Source organism: Leucopleurus acutus, assembly GCF_964270905.1.
Source record: "Leucopleurus acutus genome assembly, chromosome: 5".
In the NCBI taxonomy this organism is placed as follows: domain Eukaryota; kingdom Metazoa; phylum Chordata; class Mammalia; order Artiodactyla; family Delphinidae; genus Leucopleurus; species Leucopleurus acutus.
The window spans coordinates 70,684,892-70,697,858 of record NC_139147.1 but is presented as its reverse complement, the minus strand read 5'-3'; the positions used below and the strand labels follow the sequence as shown (position 1 = coordinate 70,697,858).

Sequence of the window (12,967 nt, the reverse complement as noted above, 5' to 3'; positions counted from 1 at the left end):
AGATCTTTTGTCTAAGGCCCCAGGTTCAAATTTGTTTTCTCAAATTTTAAAACCAGGTAAATCAAGAGCCTCATAATGCAGCTGTTATTTTTTTCTTTAATATGAGAAATAATAATGCATTTTATTTTTCCATGACACTCTTTCCCTCACATCCATCATCTTACTTGATTGTCATAGTTTCCCTGTGAGGTGGCCATGCCTCCCAGTGGCAGATACTACTGTCCATCGTTTGCGGATGAGAAAACTGAGACTCACTGAGGTTAATTGATTGGCTCAAAGTTGTAGAAATAGAGAAGAGAGAAGCCAGAACAAGGGCGCATGTGTTCTGCTTCCTACTCCAGAGCCCTTTTCTAAAACATCCCACTTGGCCACCTCCATCTCTTAAAACGAAAATAGTTTTCTTCTCTTTTCCTGATTCTAAAAGTAATAGATGCCATCAAAAGACACATACATGGAAGTTAATAGCAGCATTATTTGTAACAGCTGCTCATGGAAACCGCTCAGTTGCCTATTAACAATAGAAGGGAAAACGAATTGTGGGATGGCCCCGCCCCGGGTGCTATGAAGCAAGGAGAATGAAGGGTTTATAAGTACATGTAATGATGTGAGTGAATCTACCGTCAGATTCCGAGCAAGGAAAGCCAGACACAAAAGGGAACATCCTACAGCACTCCACTGATAGAAGATATAAAACCGGGTGATTTGTAGTTCATCAGAAACGACTAGTCTCTGCTGAAAGAAGTCAGGCTGGTGTGACTGTGTGGGAGGATGAGTGGAGGGGACGTGGCATCTCTCCACGTAAGCGCTGCCTCTACCCACGCTCTGGTAGCGATGAATTCTGCGTGGTGCTTACCGCTGCTACACGTGCACTGTCGTCTGTGCACATCGTACTTTAATAAAAAGTTGTAAATAGTTACTCATGCTCTCGTAAGAAATGCAGATGACTCGGAGAAGGACACATATTCTTCAACCAGTTTGAAGAATAAAACACAGAGAATGTAAAAGTGTATTCGACAAATATTTGTTTTTAATGTATTTAGTTCTGTGCAACAGTTTGTTGGAGAGAAGAAACAGAAAAGGGATGAAGGAAAAAAAAGGGGCTGAGCTGATTAGAGGAAAGGCGGGAAAAGAGAGTCTGATGGAGACGCAGAGAAAGGGACGGGCTGGGAGGCACTCTGATACAAAGTGAGACGTGAAGAAAAGTGGAGATTGTGATGCCCAGAAACAGCCCATGGAGGAGACCCCTGCAAGCGGAAAGCGACGTAAAGGTCAAAAGAATGGAGGGCCCAATGGGACATAGAAGAAAACGGGGGCTCCAGCCTCACAGGGTGAGGCAGGGAGGATGGGCAGAGGGAGTAGGGGGAAGTCGGTGAAGCCACGGACTGGCCCCTGATTGCTAACCTGGGCTGTGTGAGGGCAGCAAGTTATCACTGCTCTTTGAAAGACAGGGACGCTTAGCAGTTGCCTTCCCAGTGACTCCAGATCAGGGCCCAGCACTTAGAAAGTCTTGTCAAGTATGTGTTGACGGATTGAATGAGATGATGCCTGCAAACCCAGGTGCCTCTGCCCACAGTGGGAACATCGCTCTGGGTTTTCTGCTCCTTCCTTAGGGCCCTGACCACTTTGCCTGGTGTCCTGGCATCCCAGGAATTTCCCTGCCTGCTCTAGGGAGGATTTTTTACACTAGAAGGTTTTGCAAAATCAGACCACTTTATCAGAATCCTGTTGCAACGGCGAATGTTCCTGGCTCCCTGATGTTTACAGTGTGCAACTGATTTTATCGGAGGAATGTTGTTTGGAAAGGAATGGTCTTCTCAGATGAGCAGACAAGAAACGGAAGGTCATTTGAGGACCCAGCCCAAGCTGTTGAAGTTGGAACTCAGGGTTGCCATACATGATGCTCGGGAGCTTGGCCAAGCTGTGAGCAAGTCTTCCTCCCTGAAGGAGGTCCCAGCCCGTTTGCAGCAGGCTTGCCTTGCTGTGTTTACATTCTCACCTTGGCCCTCCAAAGCAAAGGCCTCTGGAACCCTGCACCAGCGGGCGGAGAAGCAGCAAGAGCTCCCTAGGCTTGGGGTCCAGCAAGCAGCCCAGCCGGACAAAACAAAACCATTCGTGACATACCAGAGAGGGACAGTAAAGCTTCTCCCGGGAGGTCAGAAATAGGGAGATGGGTTTATTCCTTCAGTTCTTTTGTCAAAATCCCCAGGCGCTCTGCTTCCCGGAACTCTGAACAAAACAGTGCAGGGGTAGCAAGTGTTCCCTGGGGGGCCTGCACCCTCTCTCTTCTGTTATAACCCTGGTGCTGTCCGGGCTGGCTCAGCAGCTTCTGTCTGCAGGGGCTCTTGATGTATCATCGGGCAGAGAAAAGGATGGCGTGGGATGCAGAGACGAGAGTGAGATGCTAAGAGAGGCGGGGTCAAGAGAGGGCAGAAGTCTTTGCACGTGGTAGGAGGGAATCTATCCTGAAATGGGAGAGAGCCGATGTGCCCGGCTCAGGCCAAGGATGCTGGGCGCCGGTCAGCAGAGAGGAGCACACTGGAAAGAGCTGGAGCTGCTGGACACTGTCCACCAATCTCTGGGAGCCCTGAACAGGGTGGGTGTGCTAGCACATTGGTCTCACTCTCTACAGCTTTCTAAACTTCTTCATTCTGATGGGTAGAAGTGTGTCCCCAGAAAGATACATTCAACCCCTAACCTCTGGTGCCTGTGAATGTGACTGTATTTGAAAAGATCTTTGTAGATGTAATCAAGTTAAAATGAGATCAGACTGAATTAAGCTGGGCTCTAAATCCAATGACTGTGTCCTTATAAGAAGGCCAGATGAAGACACAGACACACACGGAAGGAAGAAGGCCACATGGCAATGGACGCAGAGACCGGAGTGTTATGTCTACAAGCCAAGGAACACCGAGGATTGCTGGCAGCCACCAGGACTTAGAAAAAGGCAAGGGAGAATGCTCTCTCCAAACCTTCAGAGGGAACATGGCCCTGCTGACACCTTGACTTTGGACTTCTGGCCTCCAGATCTGTGAGAGGATAAACTCCTGTTGTTTTAAGTCACCAAGTTTGTAGGTACTTTGTTTACAGTAGGCCTAGGAAATGAATATATTCACGTCCCTCCAAATTTCAAATCCTTAGTTCCCACCCCTTCAGTCCCCCACTCTTAACAAATAGCTTTGTATTTGCTTTCTTACAAAAAAAAAAAAAAATTCAAGTCCTCAGGCAGAAATACAAATCCCCTCTCCCCGCTCCTCTTTCCCTCCTCCCAAGGCCGGTCCCTCCACCTTTGCTATGGATTCCATCTTCTCCTGCTTCTCAGAAGCCCTTTCCTGTCAGTCATCTTTTCTCTTTCTTAGACCTTTGATATTTCTCTCTCCCACGTAGACCCCTTCTATGTTCAAATTCTCCCACTAAAAGCGAGAAAAACTCCCTTACTCCTAATTCCCCTGTAGTTCCTGTCCTAACGCACTCTTCCTCTTCAAAGCCAAGCTCTCTTGAAGTTATCTTGACCAGCTTGGTTTCTTCACTTCCCATTCTTCCCAGCTCGCTCCATTGTCCCTTCTGCCCCACTGACACCTTTCTTAGTATGGTCACCGGTGACTTCCGTGGGGCTAAAACCAGTGGATTTTCGGGTCTTCACCTTGCTGGACATTTGGGCCGCGTTACACGCTGTTAACCACCATCTCCCTCCCTTTGCTCCAGTGACGCAACTTTCTCCTGGACTTCCTCCCCCATCTCCATGGCTCCTGCCCAGTCTTCCTTCTGGCAGAGTCCCCCCTCCCCAGCCATTTCATGGTGTGTCCTCAGGGCTCATTCTTAGGCTCCCTTCACTGCCTACAGTCCTCTCTAGATGATCTCATTCCCAGGTAGGCAGATCTAGACCTCAAACTTGGACCTCTCCTCTCAGCTCCAAGTCTGCAGATCTAAATGCACACTTGACATGGCCACGTGCACAGCTCAAAGACATCCCAAGTCCAAGACAAAGTTAACGATCTTGACCTCAAAGACCTAATTCTCATTCACTGTTCCCACTTCCTTTTGAATGGTACCACCATCCATCCAATTATGAAGGCCAGAAACTCAGGAAACCTTTGACCTCTTTTCCTCACCCTCCACATCTGTCCGCTTATCTTGTGGATCTTACCTGCACAGTCTCAAGTCCATACTCGTCTCTGAACTGATTTCTATCATCCTCATCCAAGAATTATCATTTCTTATGTGGACTCCAAGAGTTCAGGCATCAGTGCTTGTTTCTTTCTAAATCATTCCCCTTATCATAGCCAGAATGGTGCTTTCCATTCCCACCTCACTAAAACCTTGAAATGACTTCTCTAAATTCTTAAGATAAAGCAAAAATCTTAAAAATGGGCTGTTAGGGTCTGCCTGATCTGGTCACTCTGAAAGTCTCCGGCCTCACTTCCCTCCATACTCTTTGTGCTCCAGCCACGTTGGCTTTCTTTGGTCCTTTCCATTTATCCCAATCCTTCCTGCCTCAGGGTCTTTGCACATATGCTCCCCACTCACCTTTGCCTGATTAACAGCCTACATGTTAATGGCCTACAGAGCTTTCAGATAGTAGCTCAATCTCATGTTTACAGGGAAACCCAACCCTCTCTCCCTCCTTCAGGGCACTTTCTATGCTGACAAGTTTACATTTACATTTTTTGATAACTATCTGTCTCCTCCAAACCTTTAAGCTCTGTGAGGTCTGAGACTCACCCAACACCCAGCACAGTGCCAGGCACGGAGTAGTCACTTAGTAAATATTTGTTGAATGACTAAATAAAAGAAAGAAGACGCTATGTTGGGTTCTGGAGATACAAAGAACAGGGCCCAGGACTTCCCAGAAAGCAGCTGGTTGTGGATGAGGGGTGGGAAGGGACAAGCAGATGAGAGGATGAGTAAACAGACCCAGGGTGTAGAAATGTGATGAGCGCATAGCAGAGGAGCAGGCCAGAGGAAGCAGTGATGGCCGGTCCCAGTGTCCCACCTCCAGCTGAAGCTCAGTCAGGGAGTCTGTGGACTGGTTTCTCAGCCCTCAGGGCCCCTAGTCCCGTGATGTTACTGATATGCAGTCACCACTGTGTCCACGGCCACAAACCCTGCAGGGGCACTGTCCCCAGGAACGGGCACACGTTGGGCCTGTTGCAAAGGCAGCGTTATTAAAGGCTCTGGTTACAATAAGAGCATCATGTGCAGCCTTTGAGTCCGATGCGCTTCTGATGCCTTCCAGACAGTGATTTCATCATATTCTCAGATGAGCCCTGGGAGGCAGCAAAGCGTAATGATTTTTCTCCCCACTGTACAGCTGGGGAGACTGAGGTCAGTAGAGATCACTTTTCTTGGCCAAGGAGTGAGAACAGCTCAGGAAGAGAACTTGGAGAGAACCCAAGGCCCTCTCTGCGGGGTCCGCCCCCCAGACCAACTGGCAGAGGAGGACACCCCAGACCGAGCGTACATTGTAGCAGGAGCCTGCAGGCTTGTTTACTTTGGTAAAGGACGTTTCATCAGGACGTTTCATCATCTCTTGGAACCACAGAATGTTAAAACAGATGGGCCCTAAGAGATCATCTGATTCGACACCCTTGTTTAACGAGGGAGGAAACTGAGGCCAGAGATATGAATCTCCCTTCCCCTCCCTTTCCTTTTCCTGTCCAACTGATGCTGAGCAGTAGGGCAGAGACGGCTAGCTGTTTACCCAAATCTCTTCTCCCCTTCTAGCCTATATGGCTAGACTATATTTCCCAGACTCCTTTGCGGTTTGGTGAGGCATGTGACCATGTTCTCTCTAGTGAGAGATAAGAGTACGTGAAGCCTGGCCCATCAAAACCTCCCATCCGCACATCTCCATATTCTTTTTCACCTCTGGCTGATCGGGATGTCAATTCCAAGGACAACTTTGGAAGCTGTGCATTAGAGAATGGCAGAGCTGCCACAATGCCGAGGCCCTGAAAGGCTATATGAGAGAAAGCCACCCCCTGACCTGAACATCAGTGCCTAAGGCTGTTCAGTGAACAGGGAGAATAAAATATCTACCACATGAAGTTGCTGCGTTTGGGGAGCCTCTCATACAAGTAGAGACAGGAGAGCCCCTGCAAAAGCTCTGACCACATACAGCGTTGGGTAATGGACATAGAGGCTCACTGATGATTCCACTGTCAACCACTTTGGAGTGGCCCCTCTGGAAAGGCTAGGGACCTGGCTCCTAACTCACTCAATCCAGGAATCTGGTCTGAGCTGGCTTCCTACCTGTTTAATTCTAGATCAATAGACTCCCAGGGCTGGAATGGACCTGGGAATGTCATCTGATTTATCCCCTTGGCTCCTGACAGGGCCTCTTCTAAGCCATCTGAGATGACCAAAAATCTTGTCTGGATTTTTATATCCCTGGGAAGGAAACACTCCACATTCCTTAGACACTTGTTTTATTCTTCCTTGCTACGGTGTCAGGAGGTTCTTTACTGAACCCTAAAACAGCAGAGCTGGAGCATTCCTCAGCAATCATCTAGGACAATCTTTGTTTTACAGATGAGGACACTGAGGCCTAGATCACACAAATAGTGGTAAAGTCAGGACAGGAAGCAAGGGCCCTAAGGTCAATCTGACTACTCTTTCCAGGGTTCTGTCTGCCTCTAACTCTCTCTTGCTGTTTTCTCATGTTCTGCCTGGGAGGAGCTGAAAATGTGCTGGGGTCCATCTTCACTGTGATCAATCTTTCCAGGTTCTCCTGTGTTTCTCCCCTCACCCCTCCCCTCACCTACCCAGCTAACCCGAAATAGGTCCTTCTCCTAGGAGGCAGAGGGAAGATCAGAGAGGTGAATCTATGCCTAAAGGGGAGGCACGTGTGACAGGTGCATGTTTGCTCCTTGGGCCTCGGTAGTAAAGACATCTCTGAATCCGCACCAGAAGCCTGTAAGGGTCATTAAATCCTTAAATATTACTGGTTGCCCAGGAGGGCAAACTGGGCTATGTGAAATGTTGTCTGAGGAAGGAAGGGAGCAGCAGTGACCAGAACCTCTGAACACAGTGTCTTGGCTTATTGGGGGTTTTCTGGCTGCATTTGGGCAGCTGGGGGGCAGTCCTGCCTTGTTAAAATGAGAGCAGGATCCCAAGAAGTTGAACTGGGGCCATGAGCGCAAACCGAGTTTCTTACAGGGGTGTTATTGTATATGGTACTTTCTTGGAAAGACCTGGAAATTCCGTGTGAGAGCACTGGAAAGTCGGGTTTGTTTTGTGGCTCTTTAAAAACAAAACAAAATAAAACCAAATCGTTACTCCTCACTCCACAATTTAAGGTGAGCTTGTACATAGAGAGCATCCTTCATGTTTTCTGCCAAGTGACTCACTTGGACTGAATCACCAGAGAGTGGGCCTGGGTCCATCTGCAGCTGCCCTGGACACCACAATCTGCTCATTAACCTGAAGGGGAAGTCATGGGGCTCAGAGACAGCAACTGAGCGGAGCAGAGAAATGGGGTGGAGACAGGCCTGAAAGGGAAGTCCACACTCATAGTTTCCCGAGCATCTGGTGGTCAGACGCGGTCCCTAGTGGAACTGACGAGATCCCCAAGGAGCTCCAGTATTCATTTCAGTTGAGACATTATCTGGATTATTGCAAATTCATAATTGTGGGACCAGAATTAATGATGCCACATGGTCGTTCACAGATAAATCCCTTAATCTTTGGGTCTAGCTTCAGAACCTTGAGCAAGTTGTCCTTTCATTTTGAGCCCTTCTTTCTTCACCTAGAAATGCAGAGGCTCACAGTCTAAAAATTTAGACATTTTATCCTTTATTTACCAAGAAAGTCTGTTTACACAAAATCTTTGAATCTCTCCTCCGAAAGTGTCCATTTAAAATTCAGGGATCTCTGTGCATCCTCTGTTTAATTTGCGATCTGCAGCCCTTTTCCGGATATGAGTTTGCCCTAGCCCTGCCTGAATTCTCAGTTTTCTTTTCCCTGCAGCCTGTTTGGGTGTCCTGGCGGTGACATTTCTGCAGAACTCTGGTGTGAGCCAAAGGCAGTGGTGGGATGGGGATGCGGATGGAATCCGGGCTTGAGAGGGCGCGGGGAGGGGCATAGGATGACTCCCGAGTTGGCTGCGGGGTAAGGTGTTAGGCTTGGCCACCGCCGGCTCAGCCCCACCCTGGGGACTGGAGGAGAGGTGGTGGGAGAGGTGCAGGGGGTGTCAGATTAGTAAGGGTGGGGAACAGGGCCCCAGGTTCCACTTCTCTCGCATAGCAAAGCGCTTTGTATGATCTAGTTGGTGCTAATTATGTTCCCCAGCACCTGCTTTTCACCCATGGGCTGTGCATTTAAGGAGTTGGGAAATTCTGGTTCCAGATTCGGAAGACTCCGGTTTTCTAAATTTTCTGCACATGGCAGGGCAATACTAATTGGGGGCGGGGGTGGGGAGGGGGCGGCGTGTGTGTGTGTGTGTGTGTGTGTGTCTGTGTGTGTGTCTGTGTGCCCGAGGTTGCCGGCTCCGAGGACCTCCCCCCGCGGTCCCAGGCCGGCGCTAGCGGGCCCGGCCCCCGCCCCCTTCCTGCCCTCTCCCCGCCCCCGGCCCGGCCGCGCTCGGCCGGTGATGTCAACCCGAGGAGGAGCCGCCCGCCCCGCGACCCGCCCGGGCTAATCAGCATGTAGCGGCGCCGGGGCCGCCTCCGCCGCGCCCGCCCGGCCCCCGGCCTCCCTCCTGCGGCTCCCCACAACTTTTGAGGCGGGGACCGCGCTCTCAGCCTCACTTCGCTCACTTCCCCGGCCCCGGGCAGCACCCGCCGCTCGCTTCCCTCGCACCCGCGCCCGCCCCGCGCCCGCCCCGCGCGCCGGGCATGTGAGCGCGGGCGGGCGCCGCCACCATGGCCTCGCCGCCGCCTCCGCTCCTGCTGCTGCTGCTGCCGCCGCTGCTGCTGCTGCTGCTGCTGCTGCCGCCGCCGGCCGCCCCCGGGACGCGGGGCCAGCCGCCCTCTCTGGGAGGCGCGGGGCCGGCGGGGTCGCCCGAGCCCGGCCCCGAGCGCGAGCTGCCGCCGCCCCCGGAGCGCCACGGGCCCGCGCCCCCCGGCCACCGCCAGACGACCACTGCGCCGGGCGCCGCGACGCGGCTGGGACCCTCGGGCCGGGCCCCCGGAGGCAGGAGCGCGGGTGAGTGAGAGCCGGGGACTGGCGCCGCGCGAGCCTCGGGCTGGGGGCGTGGGCGCGGCCGGGGCCGCATCCCCCGCCCTAGGCCCAGGCGCCGCTCGACCCCGGAGGGGGCTCCGCTTTCCCGGGGCGCGCTGGGACCCAGCGCGGGGGGGCCGGGCGGGAGGGCAGCGAGCTGGGAGAGTGGTTTCCTAGCCGCTTTCGCGGGTGGCTGGACTTGGGGGTGTGACCATCCTGTTCTCCCCCCCATCCCCTTGGAAGAAAACTTATCTCCCATGGTGTACCCCGGACCCCGTATACACCTACCTTAAAAGAAATAAATTTTTTAAAAATCCACACCTTCAGAAAGCACCTCTCCCACTTCGGAGGTGATAACGTCCGACGGGTCCATTCCCCAATCCCATTCTTCTCCTATAGATACAGAAATAGGCCTCTTCTGGTACAGAGCCTGACTTTCAAATTTAAATAACTGATTTTTTTAAAGGGTTCTAGCCCTGAGGATATTTGTAAAGGACAAAGGATGTAGTTGGAAACCAAACACTCTGCTGGCTCTCTCTAAAGCAGAGAGACTCCAGGAACTGTGTGGAGATGGGGCTCCAAGGTGAAGCCCAGCAAGGCAGACGCTGCCACAGGGCTGTCCCCGAGCCTTTCCTCCCCTTTCCTTTCCCCGTGAGCTGGGGCTCCATGCACAGCCCCCGCCTGTCGACTCAGAGGGACCTGCCCTCTCTCCTCCGGACGTTTTTATTCAGTTCCTTCTTTGGGTCTGTAAGAAATGCTAAGGACTGAGTGGAATTCCAGCCGTAATACCATTGTGACCTTGGGGATGTCACCTCTTTTGATCTCAGTCTGTCCATCTGTGAAATGGAAGTAATGATCCCGGCTCTTCCCAGCCTCCTGGTGATGATGTGACAAAATGAAAGTAAAAATAAGTGGAAAGTGCTTTGAACAAAGCCAGCAATGCGGTGGCGTAAGCCACTGCCTTCCTGTGAGTGACACAAGGCATACGTTCTCGCGGGTTGTCCGGAGAAGCCAGGTCGCTTGACACAGTAGGTGTTGTCTTGGAGTTTAGGTGAAGGCTGAGAAGATTTCATCTTTCTAATGGATACTTCATTTAAGCCTCTTGTATCACACAAACTTTCTGGGATAGGAATTAGCTTGCTTCGCTGCACCTAGGGATGCTTCCTCTAATTAAATAAGAAAAAAGCTTTAAGAAAAAACCGTCAGATCCTCCAGTAAAAACTCAATTCCACATTCAGTAGTAATCCCGTCATTGCAAATGCCTTGTCCTCGTGAACTTCTCCCTCACTGGCACAAGATTGAGACACTGAGGAACTGTAAGGGAAGAGAGAGGGGAAGGAAGCTTCCAGACCTACGAGAGACACAGTCACCATGACTGCAACTCTAGGTGACTTACAACATCCATCATTTTAAGTTCCACAGGAAGGAATCAAAAACATAAAAGACAATATTTCCTGGCTTTCTCACACTACAAGAGTAACCAAAGAATACTGTGCAGAAATTTGTGCATCTTCTAAATGGGAAGTGGAGTGCAGGGGATTGAGGCCATCTCAGGAACTAAAAGCAGTTTCTCTGGCTGGAAGTCAGGCTTTCTCAGCTGTAGGGCCTGATCTTGTTAGTGGAGGGGTGGGAGTGATGCTGACTTGCGGGGGGCCTGGCTGGATGAGGCTGGTACAGGAGTCTCCCTCCTTCTCTCGTGGCTGAGAATCCCCACACATCACAGCTAGGTGTCACAGGGAGAGAGACAGTGGAGGCAGTTGGCTTAGGGACTCAGCAGGTAAGAGTTGGGGCTGATCTCCCTTGCTGGTCACAGACACCCCTCTCCCCCGCAACGCCATATGTGAGCCACACTTCCTCACAGGTGTGGCAGGTAACTGCTAATCTTGGCTTTGCAACCTTCCCAGTTACAAAGATTCATTAGGGGAGGTGAGAGCAATGGAGGTTTCAGGGGCGTGAGGCTCTGGGGGAATGCACTTGAGAGTCCCAGAGAGCAGGTAGGCAGGAGCTGGGGTTGTCCAAAACTTCTCTTACCTAAGAGGATCTCCCCTGGGACCACCCCCCCCCCCCCCCCCCGCACTGTGCACAGACACCACCCAAGGAGTGTCTGCACTTCACCTGAGCTAAGGCGAGATCTCAGGTAGGATGTTAGGAAGGTGAGATGGGAAAAGAGGAAATTGATTACCTGTTGAAAACTTCTAGAAGCTACCAACATGGCTTAGGATTCAGGCAGGACCTGTGCTGCTTTTCTGGTGGTGGCCCACATCACGTCACTTAGAGGGTAAAAGAAACAATGAACAAGAAAGCATCCAGTGATTTCAGTGAGTCCATGTTTCCTAATAACCTCTGAGATTTTCTCTGGACCCTTTTCGATCGGCCACCATGTATCACAAGGTGCAATCAGTTATTTCCTGAGGCAGCCAAGTCTCAACACTGCAGGGGCCTGCGGAAGCCCTCTGGTCCACACAGCGTCCCATGTGGTTATCTGCCCTCTCGGCACCCCTGACAGATGGCCACCCAGGCTCTGCACCGATCTTTTAATGTTTGGGGAGGTGCATAACAGCAAGCTGCTGGTTATGAGCCCTGAGTCTTAACAAATAAGGTGCTTCGTTTGATCGTTGGGGAAACTGCCTGTAGCCCCTTGTGTTGCGGAGATGCTAGTGGTCAGTGCTTGGTCCTCATGGCCTGGGCTTCCAAATATGATGTCAACAGCAGAGACCAGAGAATGTCCTTTTCTTCCCTGGGGCCATTTCTAGCCCCTTAAGCTCCTGGCAGGGTTCAAGGTTCTCACTGTTGAGTAACCGTGCTTGCGTTCTGTCTGTCGGTTGTTTGCCTGCCTTAGACCTCAAGTCCCTGGATGGCAGCACTGCCCCCCTTTGTTTGGCCTTTGATAAGCTTTTGCACCCACCTGTCACCCGCGGGCCGTTAAGCTGAACTTGTTGCTGGTGTTTCAGCCAGTGGCGGTAGAGAGGATGCCAAGTCCTCGAGGTTTCCTTTTTCTTGCTGTTTTTGTTTTTGTTTTGAACACCTCAGGGCTTGTGAGCCATGGTTCTGCCTGCTTAAGTGGATACGCTTTGACTTTCGTACTTCACAGTCCACGCTTTCGCTCTGAGATCCGCAGATGAGCGCGGGGGTGGGGAAGAGGAGGCCTAAGTCATAATGAAAATCAGTGCAGAAGGAAAGCACTTTCCCACCCAAAGGGAAATGACGCTAACGAGCTGAGCAGCCAGACCAAGGAATAATAATCTGAGAAAAATGCAGCTCCCTGGAGTAAAGGAAGCGCCGTGAGCCCAGCCCCTTCTGGGCTGTTACATAGCTGTCCCCTGAGTTGCTGTAACTTTGTGGGCCAACTTGTCATTTAGCTTTAGCTGAGGGGGAACCCTTACACAGTGCAGTGAAGGTCTGGGCCGAACAGGAGGCAGCCCCCTGGCACGAGAGGGAGCTTCCCTCCGGGCATGTCCCGGCCGAGGCTGGCGGCGGCAGTGGGGGGGATTTCTGAGAAGCCCTCTTGCTTTGATGGAGGGTGCCCCAAATAGAAGGAGGGATGTGGGGAAAGGGACTCATCCTGGCCCGTGTGTGTTTAAAAGCCACGTCCTTTTAACTTCATACTTGCAAATGCTGAACAGCTGTTTCCTGGCGGAGAGCTGAATGGTGTGGGTAGGGTGAAAATGAAAGGTGTTTGCTGCCCAGCTAGCCAGTTACTGCACCCCTAGTCCTGGACAGCTGGGGAAGGAGCCTCTGCCCTCCCAGTGATCCCCTCTGCCTTCCAGCAGCCCTGCCCAGCTGGCTGAAAACGGTGTGCTCAGAATTGGCC

At 51.6% G+C, this 12,967-nt stretch overlaps 1 protein-coding gene across 1 annotated transcript in view; it reads left to right on the top strand.

Moving 5' to 3' along the window:
• Positions 1–8,858: 8,858 nt before the first annotated feature.
• Positions 8,859–12,967, top strand: part of HEG1 (heart development protein with EGF like domains 1) — a gene marked incomplete at its 5' end in the record, with an annotated part of 76,509 nt that continues 72,400 nt past the window's right edge. Inside the window, one exon of the mRNA XM_082839584.1 lies at positions 8,859–9,141. Within this exon, the coding sequence (XP_082695710.1) occupies positions 8,859–9,141 (283 nt within the window). The remainder of the gene's footprint in view (positions 9,142–12,967) is intronic.